We start from the raw sequence: 19,775 nt of genomic DNA on the forward strand, positions 1-19,775 counted from the left end.
CTGACTCTAAAGATAGCCTCCGTCTGAGTTTCTAGGTGAGTGGGAATATTCCACAGCAACACTCACCCAGTCTTCAAATTATCAATTTAAAGCTTTTTTTTTGTTTTTTTTTTTTTAAGAGAGAGTGAGCATTTGCTCTCAGAGAGTTCATGCAACCCCAGGAGAAAGACTGGAATGTTGAGAATATGATAGGGACAGGATTTGGAAGAAAAACACATGAATTGAAACATTGCTTTCCAATCTAAAAGTTGTTTTTCATGTCTCATTTTGGCATTAATTTTCTTTTAGCACCATATTGTTTCCTGGTAACAGCTTATTTCATTTTTTTGTTGTTATAGCTATTCTTTAAGATTTTTCTTTTTCTGGCAGGCTATTTTATAAAACAGACTTTGTGGAGAAGAGATGGGGATAAAGATGTGCCATTTCTAGCCACCACGGAACTCCCTCCTCCCACCCACTCCCAGCTCAGAGAGCCCTCTCACTACAGCCAGGCCCCAGAGGGCGTGGGGGGCACGGGGAGGGACAGAAGCCGGGACACGATCCAGGTACTCAGGTAAAACCAGAACTACGGCGTTGCCCTACAGAGACAATACTTAAAAGTTGAAGTTCTTCGGTACCAATATTATGGGACAGTTACACTGAGAATCTGGTGGGCTTCTGTGCATCGAGCCAGGTCCCCAACTAACATCACATTGTTTCCAGGCAAAAATAAAATTCTAATTCCAAATACCTGACCTCAACTGAAGTTTTACAACAGAACTTGAGTGGGGACTATTTCACATCGACCCAACACACTCAGAGACAGTTCCTCTTTCTATCATTCAGGCTGTCCATCTGTCTGTCCATCCATTCATACTATCTTTTCATTAAGATTTGGCATACTTGCCAAAGAAATGTGAAAAGCAAAAATCTGATAGAAATGAGTTATGCATTTTATATTTATAGAGTTCCAAGCAATGGTTCTGTTGTAAGTTCATCTTCACTGTTTTTTTAAATCAATATTAAAATAATCTCTTTTTTATAGAGGTGGTGAGGTATAGTGAGTTTTGTAGTTGTGAATCTTAGGTCCAGCTGCTTTCTTTTCTAAGCCTTGGTTCCTTTTCTATAAACAGGGACAATTCTAGAACTCTCCAGGATCAATTCTTTACCTGAGCTCATGTAAATGTCTAGCAATAGATCTCTTTTGAACTCTTTTTTGTTTCACTTCAATAAAGATACTTTTATACTCAGCCATAAAAGGGGATGAGGTCTTGTCATTTGCAGCAACATGGATGAACCTGGAGGGTATTATGCTAGTGAAATAAGTCAGACAGAGGGAAAAAAAATAAAACCATGCGATTTCACTTACATGTGGAATCTTAAAAAACAGACTAAAAAACCCCAAAAAGCAGAAACAAATCCATAAATATAGAGAACAAACTGATGGCTGCCAGGGGAGAGGGGATGGGTGGAATGGGTGAAGGGGAGTGGGAGATACAAGCTTCCAGTTATGGAAACGTACAAGTCACAGGAATAAGAGACACAGCACCGGGGATACAGTCAGTGATACTGCAACACTGCTTGTGGGGACAGATGGCAGCTACACCTGTGGTGAACACGGCATAACGTACAGACTGTTGAGTGACGCTGTACACTTGAAACTAAAGTAATATTGTGTCAACTGTATTTCAATTTTAGGAAATTTCAAGGCTTTTAAACCCACATTTAATTTTCAGATGCCATGATTTAAACTTTTCTCTATACTCAGGTACCCTATCCATCTATCTGCTTGACTTGGGTTAGTGTCTAAAACAGACTAATGTGGGTAGATTATTAATTTATAAATTAAACAGATTCAAAGAGCTTACCTGTGTTGACAACTGTAACCATTTTATTTGGGCTGTGCCTACCCCCCCCCCAAAAAAAATATCTGATTTTTGCGATATTTGGTAGATTTCACATTTTTCCTTTTGTCTTTTTCTTCTTGAAGAGGGCTTCAGACTCACATAACAGCCTCAACTAAGATCCCTTCTGTGATAAAAGCCAAGTCAGGATGTACTTGAACGAATCAAGGAATGACCTCAATGAAGGACAAGTCAGATTTTATTTAAGGTTCATCAAGTGTTCTTCCCTATTTACTATTAAGTCCATCTCATCACAGAAGCAGAGGCAAGGGTGGGGAGTGTCATTCTGGAGCCGGAGCAAATGCAGGAGCGGTGGGAAGGAGCCGCCTGTCTACTGGGGTCCTGCTGGCCTCAGGTGAAGCAGAGTTCACTCCGCTGCGCTGCTCGGTGTCCAGGACTCTGTCCCCTCCTGACACTCTCTCACTGGCCCATCTTCCTGGTATCTGTCCTCCTACTGGCCCTCAGAATTGCAGGATCTGCCTGTCAATTAGAATTTGACACCCTTGCTCCTTATTCTATGCTGTCATAAGGCCTACGAGATTTAGTAGGATTTATGGCCCCCCCAAATCACACGTGTAAGCCCGTGTCCTAAAATGTTGTTGTTCTCTTTAGTATATACTAAAATCGGAAAGTTGCTTTGCTTTGTATTGAAATGTAAGGTTTTTTCTCCCTCTCATAAAAGATGTGTTTGTATCAACATGTAGCCAAAGCTCAGAGATGTTCAGAACGACATTGCATTTAACTGTGTGTGTGTGTGTGTGTGTATGTGTGTGTGTGTGTGTGTGTGTTTCAGGTGGCTTATCTGAAGCCAAAATGTCTGGTCCTACATTAATCTTTGAGTGATGACTTTAATTTTGTGGTGCAGAAATAAAATCAAATAAATAGGCAAAAAGTAAACCTATAAAAATGGTTTTAACTTACTAATCCACTCCATCTTTGACAGCAATTTTAGATAAAATGGTCCAGAGCACAAAGTGCATAATTAATTATGAGAAAAATGATTCCTTCAAGTCCCATAATAAAGAGTTCTCCCTGCCGTAATCATTTGTCCAGAGTTTTAATCAAGCAAAAGCGATGGTTACTTCTTGCTTCTGTCCCCCTCATTCCAGTACTGCTCAGTCTGCATTTCTGTGAGTCGGGAAAGCGTGCGCTGAAATGCGAAGATTTCCTCTTCTCCAGTAAACATAGAGAGTCCTTCTGCTGAGTCCTGGTTACCGAAACACAACACAAAACAAAAAAACAACCCAGCACCAATTAAAACTACCACAAATCACCATTTATAGAACTAAGGACAGGTTTAAAACAACTTTTTAGGTTTCTCTTTTTAGGTTTAGATTATAAAATGTTCTATACATTTTTTTCATATATGGGCTCCTAAATTAGACTGCAGAATCAACTTAATTTAAACCAATATTCCATAAACGGAACAAATTACCAGGGAGAAAACAACAGGGACAACATGAGAAGAATGATGAAAGCTGAAACAATACCCCAAAATCCAAATATGAAAATGTTTGCAGGACGAAAGCTGTTACGTGATGAAAATTTTCTGCAAAACCTGAGGTAAAGACATGTCAGACCGAAAAAGAATTCTTTCTCCAAAAAAGGCCCAGCAGAAATAAGTTAACACCGAAACACAGTAGCTCTGGCGAGTGAGGAAGCCGGAGGCAGGCCCGCATTCCCAACAGGAGGCCCAGAGGTTTGGCCAACGAGCCTACTTGGGAAGGCAGGGCTGCCTTTTTGGTCTTGATCCTGCCAACCAGAGTTAAGTTTGGGGATCCCTCTGTGAGGCGGGCAAACAGCCTGGCACTGGTGATACCAACGTGGGCTTGTGGCCAGTAAGTGAGAAAGAGAAATTCTGTCTCTTTCCTTAGGGATCTGTACCACACTTCAGAGAAGACTTCTGGACTCCTTAGTCCGTGCATCACTGGCTGACCCACTGCAAGACCGCATGGCCCTGCCGCCACAAGCTCTCATTTCTTCTTACATCACTAGTCCCACATGCTGAGCTGGCTTGGCCCTATATCTGAACCCTGATCCTAGGGAGAAAAATGGAAGAGCCAGTGATTTAAGGAACTTTAGAAACTGGCTTGATAGAGCCCCTCAAGTACATTCTTTCAAATGGCAGAAGACATTACTTGGATATACGTATTGCTCCTGGAGAAACCACGATTTTGAAGGGTCCCAGCATATGGTTCATAAGCAACTCTTTATTTCTACACATACAGTTAGGCAGTCATGTTTTGAACAGTCACCCTTTTTAAAAAAAATATTTTATTTATTTACTCATGAGAGAGAGAGAGAGAGAGGCAGAGACACAGGCAGAGGGAGAAGCTGGCTCCCTGCAGGGAGCCCGACGTGGGGAGTCTCGGGATCGCACCCTGGACTGAAGGTGGCGCTAAACCGCTGGGCCACGGGGGCTGCCCTGCATGTTCACCTTTTAATGACTTATAAGCCTCATTTCCTCCAAACTCCTAAGGATGCAGAATTTCTCCTCGGGTCAGTAAGGTACTGTTTCCTCATTTCAAATGGCCTTTCGCTTTTGGGGTTGGAAGAATGGGGCTCCGCTCACTCTGGAGGTGTTTACGGATAGCTGTAAAATTTTATTTTATTTTATTTTATTTTTTTAAAGATTTTATTTATTTATTCATAGACACAGAGAGAGAGGCAGAGACACAGGCAGAGGGAGAAGCAGGCTCCACGCAGGGAGCCCGATGTGGGACTCGATCCCAGGCCTCCAGGATCACACCCCAGGCTGCAGGCGGCACCAAACCGCTGCGCCACTGGGGCTGCCCAGCTGTAAAATTTTAACTAATAGATCAACTCCTGAGAAATATGCCCTGTAATGTTTCTACTTAAGAAGGAAATGTAAAATCATTTCTGTTTGGCCTGTGGCAAATCACCAGACCCCAAGCTCCAGGAGAACTGGGCCAGTGTGGGCTGGTTCTCTGTAGCGTGTCCCCAGAGCCCCCACCACGGGTGCTCCTTAAATGTTCATGGAATGGAGGTTGGCGGATGAATAATGGATTTCTTTTTAAGCCAAGGGCTATGCCAAGCATTCCATGGTCCTGGAAGAGCCAACCCACATACTTGAATACTGTATTTTACACTCTGCAGATCCAGTAGACGTGAAGAACCAGCATGGTGTCGCAGAATGAGCCCAGACACAGGTGCCCAGGTGTCCAGCTCTGGCCCCCCATTAGTCAGCGGTGTGACCACGGGCCCACTGGTCCACCTCTCTGGTTTTCCTTATATGCAAAAAATGATCACGAAGATTGCTTGCACTCTAAGACTATATTCTCTACATTTCGTGATGCTGAGCAAAAGTCCACTATATTGACTTTAGAAGAAAACAGCAAATCAATGGTTAAACATACACCGTGTTTTTCCTCAAAATGCAGCCACGTATAAAATCAAAAACAATTAGGCTGTTTTATAATAAAAAGAGATTATGTTAATATTGCCTACCTGGCTCAGCCCCAAATCATCCATCAGTATTCTGCTATGCTCCAACTCACTGTCATGATGTTGATGTAAAAACAAGCTCGCTATAGGAGTCGATGCAGAGCAAATGACGCGCACCTGAAAGACAGGAAAATGAGTAAAGAGCATTACTCCGCACATTTTGCAAGTTAAAGGCCAGAACAAATCTCTCACAAAATAAATATTCTGTTTGTCATCACAGGGAGCTTAGATTTTTGCTTTTAAGATGTTCATATTTTTTCGAATACTTTGTGTCTCTTTAAAGTGATATTTTTAAACTGCAGGGCCCTTTTCAGAATATTTCCACACAGCTTGTAACATCTTATAAAGTAGGGAGCTAGAGGGGAGAGCTAAGGTTTTATCGGGTACCCTTAGGCCTGGATACCAGCTCTGGTCCCCTACTTCGAAGCCCAGTAGTCTTCCCATCACACCCAGGGGTTGATAGGTACACCTGTCTCTGTGCACACTGAAGACGGTCCCCGGATGCGCTGCACAGGTGACTGCTAAGCTCAGGGCATCGCTACGCTAATTAGACCCTGAATTTCTAGAACCTACCTTTATATCAGCATCCTACCAAGACAGTCTTCAAAAGACTGAGCTTGACCTTAATATTTCTTGATTACGCAAGTGTCTGAGTGAGTGCACATATGTGATCATACATTGGAAACAGCTTTTGTGAAATTATGAATTTTAATATTAATAAGTCCTGAATTTGTTTTCAGGATTCACGGCTACCCTTTAAAAATCGTTATTTAAACAACTATGCCAATGCTTTAAAATAATGTATCGACATTTGGGACTAGTTTTTCCATATCCGGATCACTTTCTACCTCCTCTTGTACGTTCTTTTTAATCACAAATGACACTTTTCATTATTGAGATAGGAATACCCTGATCTCACAAATTTCCATGAATACATTCTAGAATAATGTCTGTTTTAATGCTCCCAATTTCTGAAATAAGAATTTCAACTGTTCTTTAAAAAAAAAAGAACATATGGGCAGCCCCAGTGGCGCAGCGGTTTAGCACCACCTGCAGCCCAGGGCGTGATCCTGGAGGCCCTGGATCCAGTCCCACGTCAGGCTCTCTGTATGATGCCTGCTTCTCCTTCTGCCTGTGTCTCTGTCTCTCTCTCTCTGTCTCTATGAATGAATAAAATCTTTTAAAAAATTTAAAAAAGAACATAAATGCGAAATGTGTGATCCAGTTAAAGCAAATGTTAGGAAAGAGGTTCTGGTATTCCATAGTATGGCCACAAAACTCTTCTTTCCCATTAACTAAGAAGTGGGACAGTGGGGGTGAAATAGGACCAGGGAGGGGGAGATGGGGGCCATCGGTTTCTTTAAGGTATTCCATGTAATCGAGTCAGAGTTTACCAAACCTCCTACTCTAAGAACCACCTACTAATGCCCCTCTACCATTTTTCTTGAAGCATGAGCCCTCTAAAAATGGAGGGCCACCTCCAGGCTTCATTCAGGACCCCACACGGTTATTTCAGAGCAGCATCTGGGAAGTGACAGGACTTGATCCCTGAGCTCTGGTGTTCCCAACTTCCTGCCTCTCCTGCCTCCCTGAGTACATATGCCGCCGCCCTGGGAGTGTGTGGCACATTTAGATGTCACTCACTATGGCAGGCTCCTCTCAGCACTGCTCCTGAGCCAAACTAGCTGCCCTTTGTGCTCAGGCCTGCCACAGGGCCTTTGCTGCAAATGGCCCCCCAGCATTGGAATTTAGGCATCACTTCTCAGCGCTTCTAAGAAGCAGTTGGGGGGCTTTGTGAATATGCAGGTTTTCATACCCACCTCCTTAGGATTAGGGTTCATTTACTGGGCTGGGAGTAGGGTGGGCTCTGGAACATGGATCTTAAGTAGCCCAGAGGATTCTGATGTAGGCGGTCCTCAGCAGGACTTCCCCAGATCCACCCCCACCCCCCACAAAGATCGGTCTACTCTCCCCCATACACGCACAGCGCCATTCTCCTCTCTCAATCCTTCCAAGAGATCAGCCCTCCGGGGTGACTTACATTTAGTTCTGTGGATACTTGATTAATGCTTCTCTGACGCTAGACTATACATTCTATGAAGGCAGGCACCAGATCTGGCTTTGCCTGTCGTTGAATTTCTAGCATTTAACACTGCACTTGGCATGAGAAAGGCTGCTGAATGCATGAACGAATGAAATGTTAAAATCTCACCTCTTCTCAGTGGATTCTGGTAACTTCCCCCTCCCCGCAAAATCCCTTCAATTTTAGAATCACTGCTCTATTCCTGTACAATAGGGGGGGGAATGATATCTAACAGTAAAATAATATTTAACTCTATTTTGAGGTTGTACTTATACTTTTACCATATATACTATAGTAAAAATTTATTTATTTATTTATTCATTCATTCATTCATTTATTTATGAGGGAGAGAGAGAGAGCATGTGTGGGCGCACATGGTTGGAGGGGGGGAGAGAGAGAATCTCAAGCAGACTCTCTGTTGACCGTGGAGCCTGACATGGGGCCTGATCCCAGGACCTCTGATCATGACTTTAGCTAAAACCAAGAGTCTGATGCTCAACCAACTGAGCCACCCAGGAGCCCTACAGATACATACTATTAATTGTGGCTCACCTTCATGGAAAGCTGGCTCTATGCCACACAACGTTCTGAGGGCCTTACGTGCTCATTTAGTCCTACAACAGCCACATGGAATAACTACCATTATTACCCCCTCTTTTTTCTACAGAAGGTAACTACAGCTCGAAGAGATTAAGCTGGTCCTCAAGGCGGACAGCCTGACCCCAAGGCACATTCTTTATTCAGTGGCTGTACGGCCTCTGAGGAACGGACACAGGCTCTGCAACTCATGCGAAAACACATGGCTAAAAGAAACAAGATGAGGCAATGCTAGTCACGAGGGTTTCTGGGTCACAGGGAGAGAGAGCTCCAATACTGAGGATGGTCTCTAGTCACTCATTTGTTCGACCATTATTTTTTTCAGTCCAATCATTTATTCATGTAACACATGAATTTACTGAGCACTCAGTCTAGATAAGCATCTGTTGTACATCATCATGGAGTGAGCACATGCTATGTCGAGGTGAATGATGGCATCATTAACCTCACAGTGTCTTCTGACGGAAGCCTTACACTACTACTACTTTTCCTGCTACTACCGATACTATTTATACAGCACTTGGCTTGTGCCAGGCGTCTCTTTAAGTGCTTTTCATGGATTAGCATAGTTTGCCCTCGATAATTCTCTGAAATAAATACTATTTTCCTCAATTTGTAGATGAGGACACTGAGGCACAGAGAATAAACCAGGACTCCAGGCAACCTAGCTCCACAGTCCAAAATGATTAGTCTTGGGAAAATGTACTACAGACTTACCTTGAAATCATAGAAGTTGTCAATGAGAGTTATGAATCTCCGAGCTTGTGTCCTCTTTGCTAGCGTAAATTGTGGAATGTTTCGTAAAAATACTGTATCAAAATTCTTTGACAGTTCCAGATAGTCACTGGCTCCAAGTGGCTGTAAGTAGAATGAAAATAAGGACTAGAAGACTAAAGCCAATTCTGGTTGCCCTGAATTTGAAAATCCCTCTTTTTCTCATCACAGTCTGATCTAGGTGGTAGGTTGGGGGGGGAGGGCACCTTGACCAAACGGAGCAGTGTTGTCACTGTAGGCTAAGGACGGTGTCTGCTGTAATTGTAACAGTGACGTAGAAAAGGGGCAAGAGACTGTTGGGGATTTACCCCAAACACAGATGCAATGAAACGCCGGGACACCTGCACACCGATGTTTCTAGCAGCAATGGCCACAATAGCCCAACTGTGGAAGGAGCCTCGGTGTCCATCGAAAGATGAGTGGATAAGGAAGACGTGGTCTATGTATACAATGGAATATTCCTCAGCCATTAGAAACGACAAATACCCACCATTTGCTTCAACGTGGATGGAACTGGGGGGTATTATGCTGAGTGAAATAAGTCAATCGGAGAAGGACAAACATTGTATGTTCTCATTCATTTGGGGAATATAAATAATAGTGAAAGGGAATAGAAGGGAAGGGAGAAGAAATGTGTGGGAAATATCAGAAAGGGAGACAGAACATAAAGACTCCTGACTCTGGGAAAAGAACTAGGGGGTGTGGAAGGGGAGGAGGACGGGGGGTGGGGGTGAATGGGTGACGGGCACTGAGGGGGGCACTTGACGGGATGAGCACTGGGTGTTATTCTGTATGTTGGCAAATTGAACACCAATAAAAAATAAATTTATTATAAAAAAAAGAAAAAAAAGAAAAGGGGCAAGAGAGAAGACAAGAGTGTGGTGGGAAGTGAAAGAATATCTCAAGCCACCTCACCTGGTGCCTTGTAGGTCCCTGTCCTAAACCCAGTCTTCCATTTTATTCATAAGACATAAATGAAAACATGTCCCAACAAATCCTATGGAGCGACAAACTGTGGCTACTGTTCGATGGAGCGATCTTTAACAGCGTGCCAACTCCTCTGTCATCATTTTGAAACAAAGACTATGTGTCAGTATGAAACAATCAGAAAATATTTCTCACTTAATTGGAAGTACAGCTGTTCAGGTGCAATGCAGTGAACGCTGCTAACTTCTGCGGGAAATACTGCTGTAGGAGGGGTTCGTGAGCAGAGGCAGAGACCTGGAGCGTAACTGGGTGCAGCACGCTCCCTCCTGACGTGAGGAGGGTACAGCGCTCGGGGTTCACAAGATTATCCACACAGGCCCCACCTACGATGCAAAGGCACCTGTTCTTGCAACATGAGCTTAAACTCATGAAAATTATGAAAACTGCCTGTAAACACAGTCTCTGGGGTTAGGAACAGTCCCAGGAAGCGTTAACCTCTCTTCATCTGAAGTTGCGTGTGGATGAGTGTTTCTGGCCCCGCTGGAGTGTGGGCGAGACCAGGGCCCGGTGGGCCAGGAGCTACCCTGACGTGCCTCTGGAAGCTCCTGGGCACCAGGACCCATCCCTGGGACACAGGCAGCTGAGCCACCTCGATTTCTAGCAGAACCCATCAACACTGTCCAGAAAGGTCGACACGTGGGGAGCCACTTGCATCGCAACTTGTTCTTCCAGAAATGCAGCTACGGCTATGCTCCTGGGGGAACTGGGGACTTGTGAGAGGGGAGAGGCCATCCCCACGGCAGAGCCCATCTATTTACGCCTACGCCCTCCCAACCACCACCTCACACCAGTCACACTCGGGGAAAGAGGCTTCTCACGGAGCTGGGGGGGCGGGTAAGTCAGAGAGTGACGCTCTGGGCAAGTGGCTCCCTCGAGGGGCGCAGCCCTGCGGAGGATGCAGCAGCAGCAGAGCCTGGGCCAAGGGGGCCAAGGGGGCCAAGGGATGACGGGCTCCTCCTCCTCGGGAAGTCCGCTCCAAGATGTCCCTCCCCCACGTCCTCTCACCAACCAGGTAACAAATGGGGAGGCGGACCCTTGCCTTTCCCATTTCCCTTCCCTGGCGGGGCAGCCTCTCCTCCAGGCCCAGAGCCCGGCCTCAGCGGAGGCTCCCGACGCGCTGGGCCACACGGGGCACCGGCCTGTTCAGCCCTGGGCTAGGAGGGAGCCCGCTGCCAGGCCTCCTACACCCGGAGTCGCTCCTGGGCCTGTGGCCTATTAACGGTGCCCCTTCGGGAAGCCCCAGCACCTTTCTCTTCCCTAGGTTTTCCCTCTATGCAATGGGGGGCTGGTTCCTAGCTCACAGGACTGTGAAGCGATACGCGAAACGACATGTGCAAAGCACCCAGCACAGTGCCTGGGGCACCCACGGGCGCTCGGGTCACTCTGGCCGCTTTTCACGTCCATTATTTCCAATGATCGGGCTCAGCTCGGACGAGCTGGGGACGCGAAGTGTCACTCTCAGTCGCGCGGGTTAGTTTTGCTCCACCCCTGGCTATATCTCGAACCCTCGAACCCTCGATGGGTCCTGGCGCATCTGCGAGTCCTCAGGGTCACAGCAGGGACCGCGGGGGCCACAGGAGCAGGACAGGCCTCTCGGAGTGAGAATGCGAAGCTCCTCCCACGAGACACACTGGGGCTCTGAGGGGGACACACGCTGCTTTTTTGAGATCAGTTAGAATGTAGTGTCTCATCTTTGCAAATCGGAAAGTATATGTAAAAAAAAAATGTACGAGCTCATCTTAGGTATGTAGTTATGTATAATTAAACTCGTTCTTTATGCACGGCTGTGATTTCTATCAGTATAACTACATGCCCAAGGAAAATCATCATCAGGAGAGCCCTGAAGTGCCTAGGGCAACTGAAAATCAGGATTCTGCTCACTCAGCTATTTTTACAAATTATATACCTTTGTCAGTAGGTTCTGCATTTGCCGTTATATTAGCAAGTATCCCCTTCCCTCGCATCCCTAAAACAATTATGTGCTCATTCACGTAAAGAAAATTAAGCTTTATATAGTTGTCTATCTCCTTTAAAAACAATGGTGATGGGGGGCAATGAGGGGTTGCTGTTTTTTAATAGATACTGAGTTTCCGTTGGGGATGAGGAGAGTTCTGGAAATGGGCAGTGGTGATGGCTGCACAACGATGTGAACGTACTTAATGCCACTGAACTGTGCGCTTAAAAATGGTTAAAAGGGCAAATTTTACACTATGTATTATTTTACCACCACCACCACCACCACCACCACACACACACACACACACACACACACATAGAAAGATCATTAATACTAGGAAGTGTTATTCATGGGCAGCCTGGGTGGCCCAGCGGTTTAGTGCCGCCTTCGGCCCAGGGCATGATGCTGGAGTCCTGGGATCGAGTCCCATGTCGGGCTCCCTGCGTGGAGCCTGCTTCTCCCTCTTGCCTGTGTCTCTGCCTCTCTCTCGCTCTCTCTCTGTGTCTCTCATGAATAAATAAAATCTTTAAAAAATTTTTTTTAAAAAAGGAAGTGTTATTCTTTGCTAAAGAAATCTCAGTGCAGGCCACAAAAGAGGTCACCACATTACTGTTTTCTTTAAAAATGTAAGAATGGAGGTGCCTGGGTGGCACAGTCAGTTAAGCATTCGACTCTGGGTGTCAGCTCAGTAGTGATCTCAAGGTGGTGAGATCGAGGCCCTCCTTGGGCTCCATGCTCAGGAAGGAGTCGGCTTAAGACTCTTCCTTTCCCTCTTTCCCCCCAGAATAAATAAATCTTTAAAAAAAAAAGACAGAATGAAATGTATTAATTGAAGAAGGATGTCTTTTCTCCAAGGAAACCAGCTCCAATAAGATTAATATTAAATACGAAGTTTTTAGTAGGTATCTAACCAGTGTTTTCTTATACTGACTTTGATGTTGAAGTATCCAGGAAGTGACAAACTTTCAGGATTGGTTTGGGTGAGAGATTGGGGGTTTTCTTATTACTCAAAAACGCTATTTTAAAAATGTTAGACACTTTGGAATCATCGGTCTGTCACTTCAAGTCATGTGACCTTGAGCAATCTCTCTGAACCTCCATTTCCACATCTGTGAATGGGGATCACGGCAGGACAGGTCTCAGGTTTGTCCTGAGGCTTCGCTATATTGACCGCATGTAAAATCTTACGAGAGTGGCTGTCACATTAAGTGCTCAAGAAATGTTATTTACAGAGTTTGTGTGAAAAGCAGATGAAATGATACATGCAAAAAAAAAAAAAAAAAAGAAATGATATATGCATCGTACCCCTCTGGCATACAACGGTCAGATACTTAATGCACAGTAGCTATTCTTTTATTAACCATCCAATAACCACTTTCTGGGCTCACGAGCCTAGGCCACCTAAACAAGCAAATAGTTTAACCGACTCCAGTCTGCTTCTGCCTTTGTACTCAGGAGGTAGAAGCCACTTCCTTTGGTCCTTCCTGCTGTCTCTGGGCCACTGAAACATCTGCCAGCCAGACACCTTGGCCCTCCATGAAGTCATATTTATAGATGACAAAATTAGTGTCTCGGGCCTGTCCCTCTCACTTTTTTGGTTACTTAGCACCCTGAGTGGTAGAAGGCCCCGGGCCCACAGAATGAACGGCCCCTACCCCAGCACATTGGAAGTGCTTGATATTTACTGAATGAATTAGTGAATGAATAATGAATAAAACACAATATAGCCGGAGAAGCCGGCTTGCTCCTTCTTTTATACCCATTGTCTCCAAAACAACTAAACTACCTACAAGATAAAAAAAATCCCACTCTTCCTTAGCTGGCGCAAGCCTCTGTTGTATATCCTAGCATGTATGTAGAACAAGTCTAGGAATATATAGACCAAAATGTTAACAGCAGTCCTCTTTGGGTGGAGTATAAAAGATGATTTTTTTTTGTTATACTTTTTGATTCTCTTCCCCCACCCCGCCCCCTGCTCTCTGAACTTGTATTACTTTTAAACAGCAAAAACAATAATGCTTTTTTTTGGCGGGGGGGGGGGGATGTCATTTTTATAATGAGCATCTTATCACTCATAACATGAGTTTTGTCACGGACAGTTTCTTCCCCCAAGGTGTTCTTAATCTGTAGAATTTTCTCAGGGACATTTAAGAAGAAAATAAAACACAAGGCTGAACATATATTTTCTCCTTTACAGTCTGACAAAAGCATAAAGGATTTCATATTTGGGGTAAGACTGGACTTTAGTTAGATAGTTACTTTCAACTAACGCTTCTTCACCCTAGGGTAGCTAGAGAGACTGGGGGTGGGGTAAATGGTAGCATCTCCCGATAGTTCAAAGTTAGCTCTTGCAGACAAGCACCAGAGTTCCCCAGAGCGAAGGCCTAGTGACGTCAAAACCCACGTCACAGCCCAGGTTGAAATACTCCCATTTAGATCATGTCTTAACTTGAGCAATTTCCTCCATGCAAGCTTGATGATTAGTGTGCTCTCAGTATCCCTCTTCACCACGAATCAATGCCAGACAGTAGTACCCAGTCCATCTGTACGTGTACACTGCCCTCTGCTCCATGCTGGGTCTCTCTTCTTCTGGTCCTCGAAGGGAACCTATAGTAAACTTCATATTCTCTCTCACTTTTATCTTTTATTTTTGTATTTTCCTTTTTTCACTTCTTCACGATTCATTGTAGACAGTTTCCTCTGACCTACGTTCTAGTCCACTGTATTTCTCCTTGGCTGTAATTGGTCTACTCTTAAACCCATCCAGTGAGTTATTTTGGTTATTGTGCTTTGCAGGTCTAGAATTTTTTAATGTTTTATTTATTTATTCATGAGAGACACACACACAGAGAGAGAGAGAGAGAGAGGCAGAGACACAGGCAGAGGGAGAAGCAGGCTCCATGCAGGGAGCCCAATGTGGGACTCGATCCCGGGTCTCCAGGATCACGCCCTGGGCTGAAGCCGGCGCTAAAACACTGGGCCACCTGGGCTGCCCACAGGTCTAGAATTTTTTATCGATTCTTTCCCAAAGCCGGTATGTCTCTTTTTATAGTCTCTGGATCCCTACACTTATATTTCCAAGCCTTGCTTAAAAAACAAACAAACAAACAAAAACCTCTTTGAATATGTGAGCTTGTTTAAAATACGGACTCATAATTCCAAATATCTGGAGTTCCTGATTTTATTATTTATTCTTTTTGTTTGTTCACCACCATGGTGTCTCGTGTCCTCGTATGTTTGGTTATCTTTGTGTATTAGATTTTATCTCTGAAAAGAAATACTTGTAGAATAAAAAATCCAAGTTCAAGGCTTGAAGTACTCTAAGTTATTCAGCTCACTGAATCTGAGCAAAGTCCATGAGAGGGCTGGTTGACTTCTGGTTCATGCTTACTTCTAGCATGCAGTCCTTTGAGGTTCTGTCCAAGCTGGGGATAGTCTACTGGGTCCCCATCCTGGGCTAGCCCTCAACTAGACCATGTTCCCCAGACTCTCTTGCATTTAGGTGTGGCCATGTGATCAGGTTCAGGCCAGTGGAATGTGAAAGAAAGTGATCATGGCTTCTCGATTTGGCCCACAGAATCCTCACATCCTTTACGCATCTTCAGGGTGAACAGAAGGGTCCGGAGGACTTGGAGGGTGGAAGCACAAGGGGGACAGAGCCTGCTTCTGTGAAGGAGCACATGGACAGTGACCTGGTCAGCCTACACCAGATGGTGATGTGAGCAAGAAACACACGTTTATTTGGTAAGCCTCTGAGATTTGGGGTTGTTTCGGCAGTTCGCCTAATTCTTATTTCATCCATCTTCCCTCATTGTCCTAATGACAAGGCTGGCACAAATTACTAACAGAGTCCCCCATGAATGGAAGGGAAAAATTTTCTAACATTTCCTACGTGAATAAGGATTCTTGTTCACACAAGATGGTAGCTATTAAAAATTTCAAGTTTTCTTCAGATTATCATTAAAAATTAGATTTTTAATCAGGAACTAAGTCATTTCAAATCAAAGCTGATTTTTTAAGTTATGTTCATGGAGCCAACTTTTCTCATTACAAATTTGAAAAGATTGGGCAGCCCCGGTGGCGCAGCGGTTTAGCGCCGCCTGCAGCCTGGAGTGTGATCCTGGAGACCCCGGATCGAGTCCCATATCGGGCTTCCCGCATGGAGCCTGCTTCTCCCTCCACCTGTGTCTCTGCCTCTCTCTTCACTCTCTCTGAATGAATAAATAAATCTTTAAAAAAAAAAAACAAATTTGAAAAGATTTTATTTAAAAGTTTTGTTCAAATTTAGTATTTGATATATTTAAAATATCTTTGTAAATTTTTCTCTGATTATATTATAAAAATTTAGAAAAAGTTTTCATCAAAACATGTAGATGCTGACAAATTGTCTTATCTAGCCTTGTGTGCCACACAAATGGTATGTTGCCACAGGACTACTGATGCCCTTTCCTTAGTATTCAGTATGTATGTATGTATGTATTAGTATTCAGTATTTATTTATTTATTTAATTTTTATTTTTTATTTATGATAGGCACACAGTGAGAGAGAGAGGCAGAGGGAGAAGGAGGCTCCATGCACCGGGAGCCCGACGTGGGATTCGATCCCGGGTCTCCAGGATCACGCCCTGGGCCAAAGGCAGGCGCCAAACCGCTGCGCCACCCAGGGATCCCTAGTATTCAGTATTTAAATGTGCTTGGGGCATCCGAGTACATTAAGTTAAAATTTTTCTTAAATAAAATGGTCATTTTAAACCCATTTAAAATATTTTTGGAGAAATGAAGAATGCCTGTGTGAGGTTGCCTGATCACAGTAATGGCTCCAATTGTTCTTGCCTCCTCAGCCATACTCTTTGGATTGTGACTTTCCATATCTCCCATTAAGACTCCCATGGAGTCTCCCTAACTCTTCAAACTGGGCTGGACTTCGCTCTACTGTAGGAGACCGGGAGTTCCAGAAAGGTCAGCACTCTCTTGTCCACCTTAGTGTCCGTAGCACCCAACAGACCAGGGAACAAGATCTTGTCCAATACAAGACTAGTGAACCAGCGAACGCATTATCGCCAAGTCTTCTTCAGAATCAGTGATAACTCCTGAATGCTTAATAAATCCAAGTTTTGTAACTAAATCTTACAAGAACTTGGCAAAACACAAAGATATGTTTCTCCACTCTCAGGACCTATCATACCACTAAATTGCATGCACAAGATAGCTACAGCAGTTGCCAAGTATCTATACTTTTGTTTGCATTAGTTGATCTTCTTCCGTAAGTAAACCATAGCATAAGACACCTTCTAAAACCGTAATTAGTATTGTAAATTCATGCATTGTGTCCTATGAATAATTAACGCATATGATTATTTTCGAGTACTGAATGCCACTTCAGTTGGTAGCATCCTTGAGTACGTTATTCTAGCTCAGAATTCAAGTAGCATTATCTAATGCAGATTCTTCTTATGATAGATAATGATGACATTCTCCATCTCTCTACCTGAGCAATTAAAAAGTTTAATAGTCTTTGATGTGGCTGGTTATCTGAATAATTTTCTAAACAGAAACAATTAAAATCCACTTATGGGATGGTTTGTGCATTCTCGACTATTGTTTCAAACTCTTTGTTTCTGTGGAAACCTGATGAAAACTTAAAGAACTTTAAATCTATAATGAGTTTGCAAAGAGCATTTGTTTTCCTTAATTACCGGGAGTATACAGCTGGATTATATGTAGTTCTCTAACAAACTTTGAGGAATAAAGAGCTTGTCTGCTGGCTTCTTTCTCCTGTATGAGAACCGGCACAGCTGTCCGCTTTGGTTTGACCCTGGTGCTGAGAGTGGGGATTTTCTCAAAGCCACACCAGTGTGAAATGCACGAGCCTTACCACCGGGCTGCCTTCTGCCCTGCGAGGAGCGGTTGATCCACTTCAGCACACACGAATGAGCTGTCAGCTTGAGTTTCTTTTTTCTCTGCCTGGCTAATGCTTGTTCTGCCACCATTATTTTAGCTCAAGTAGGATGATTATTATTTCAAGCGCTGTCTAGATTATATTGTCCTAAGGGTTACTCTTTATCTCTATAGACGCCTCTTTATAAATTCCTTGTAGTGCTACCCTGATAGCTCCTCGTTAAACAAGTATGTGTGGCATCTTGCTTTGTGTATACTGAAATGACAATACCTCATATCTTAAAGAAAAGTACTTTTTAATAGGAAAAAAAAAAAACAACTTAACGGAATTAGGATAAATGTGTCCTTTGCAAAACAAACTAAAAATACCACATGAATTTCTTAAAACAACTATGTGCACCAAATCATTAAAGATAATAATTAGAAAAAGCACTGAAATGTGTGTATTTGTAGAGTACATAATTTCTCAAGATGGCAATATGGCCCCTTGCTATGAGAAATCTCAGTAATATGAAGTCCATAACATCCAACTGGGAAATATCTCACCATTCCAGAAAATACTACCATCTCTTATACATTCTGCTTCAGAAGGTGTTCTCTGGTGTGCTGAAGAAAAGTTTTACTGCTTGACTTACAGAGTCTCAAGGGCAGGAGGCTAGTTCTATCCAAAACTACCAGATCTTTATTAAACTCTCTGTCCCTCAATGGCCAAATAATAATGGTTAATACAGTACTCTTTTGATGGGTGTGTGTGTGTCATATTTTTTAAGAGTTTGTAGAAACAATGACTCAACAAAAAAATTAAAGTGGCAAACCAGAGGCAATTGCACTCTTTTCTCACCCTGACTTGACTAGCTTTGTGTATGTGAGAAGTCTCTGAATTGTGGAGATATCAAATTCTGGAGATTCTAGAACTGACAACTTTCATAAAACACAGACCACATCAAATCAGACTAAGTGCTGCTATATGGAAAGCACTGTGCTGGGTTTATTCCTAAGGAGTACTTCCAGTTCATTTGGGAAAGAGAAACCAGAGCAACTGGCATAAAGACATTTAATGTAGAGCCCATAGCACAGGAAACCAAAATGAAAAATGTGGAGATTAGTTAAAAACACAAGATTAGAAGAATATGAAGAAGGAGGAGGTCATTAGCATCATCATGACTACTAACAAGCACCCCTGAATGTAAGCACCAACACAGCTCCAGGGAAATAGCATAAACACTACAAAAAAAATCTCCATGAGATGGTAAGAATTACTGAGATGGATTACACTAACCACCTGGGATTACGTAAACCAGACTATCATTTGTTAACTGATGAGCTGGTAGCTGACTAGGATGGGCGGTTCAATTGTTTAATAGACCCCTAAAATGTCAGGGGACTCAAGAGTTGCTCCTCTTGGAAGTGGGATAAACTGGGCTCAACTGTGCCAAAGGAATTGACAACAATGAATGAATTAGTATAGCACAGATCCCTCCACTCAGAAAGACCCTAAATACTTCCAGAATTAGAAAATCCTGCTTAAGTATTGTATTCAGCTTAAGTTTTCAAGTTAACTATGGTGTGAGGGATAGTGAGAAAGCAGCCTAGAGTCCAATGGTTTCTAAGGCTGAGGGAAATGAACCTTCACAGCCTCCCTCACAGACCTTGGCTAACTTCATCCTAGAATCTGGCTTTACCATGAGATTATTTAACCTGGTGAGACTCTCTTACTAACCCTCATGGTATCTAAAACCTCTGAGTTAAGGTAACAAGGGGTTTGAGTTTTAGATTTTTTTGAAGAAGTTTATTTATTTTTAGTAATCTCTACACCCAACATGAGACTCAAACTCACAACCCCAAGATCAAGAGTCACATGCTCCACCAACTGAGCCAGCCAGGTGACCTTAAGCTTTAGATTTTATAAGAAGCCATGGGCATACTTTGGATTACAAGGTTTTAGTTCACGTGGCTTCTAAAATTTGTTTAGCTTGGAGCCAACCCTAAGCAAACCAGGTTCTAGAAAAACAGGAACTAAACAAGTTAGTTGAAACAATGCATTATATCAAGCATTTAGCGTAACAAAAGAACGCATTTTCTTCATATCTAGGAACACAGATTGCACAACACTTTCAAAAACATACCATAT

The 19,775-nt window shown here is 43.4% G+C and overlaps 1 protein-coding gene across 4 annotated transcripts in view; it reads right to left on the reverse strand.

The window, feature by feature from the left end:
• Window positions 1-2,064: 2,064 nt before the first annotated feature.
• The window catches only part of AFG1L (AFG1 like ATPase), a 202,865-nt gene continuing 185,154 nt past the window's right edge, over window positions 2,065-19,775 (reverse strand). The window contains exons 11-14 of one of the 4 annotated variants that reach the window (XR_012033744.1): window positions 8,746-8,886; window positions 5,352-5,465; window positions 2,805-3,090; window positions 2,065-2,363 (exon numbers count right to left, since the gene is read on the reverse strand). Coding sequence is in view for 2 of the 4 variants with exons in the window: in XM_072831861.1 (XP_072687962.1) it covers window positions 2,962-3,090; window positions 5,352-5,465; window positions 8,746-8,886 (384 nt within the window). In the remaining 2 variants the exon portion in view is untranslated. Of the gene's footprint in view, window positions 3,091-5,351; window positions 5,466-8,745; window positions 8,887-19,775 lie in introns of those variants that run through there. The other 3 variants (XM_072831861.1, XM_072831862.1, XR_012033745.1) reach the window with 3 other exon arrangements.

This window comes from Canis lupus, chromosome 7 (genome assembly GCF_048164855.1).
Source record: "Canis lupus baileyi chromosome 7, mCanLup2.hap1, whole genome shotgun sequence".
Classification (NCBI taxonomy): domain Eukaryota; kingdom Metazoa; phylum Chordata; class Mammalia; order Carnivora; family Canidae; genus Canis; species Canis lupus.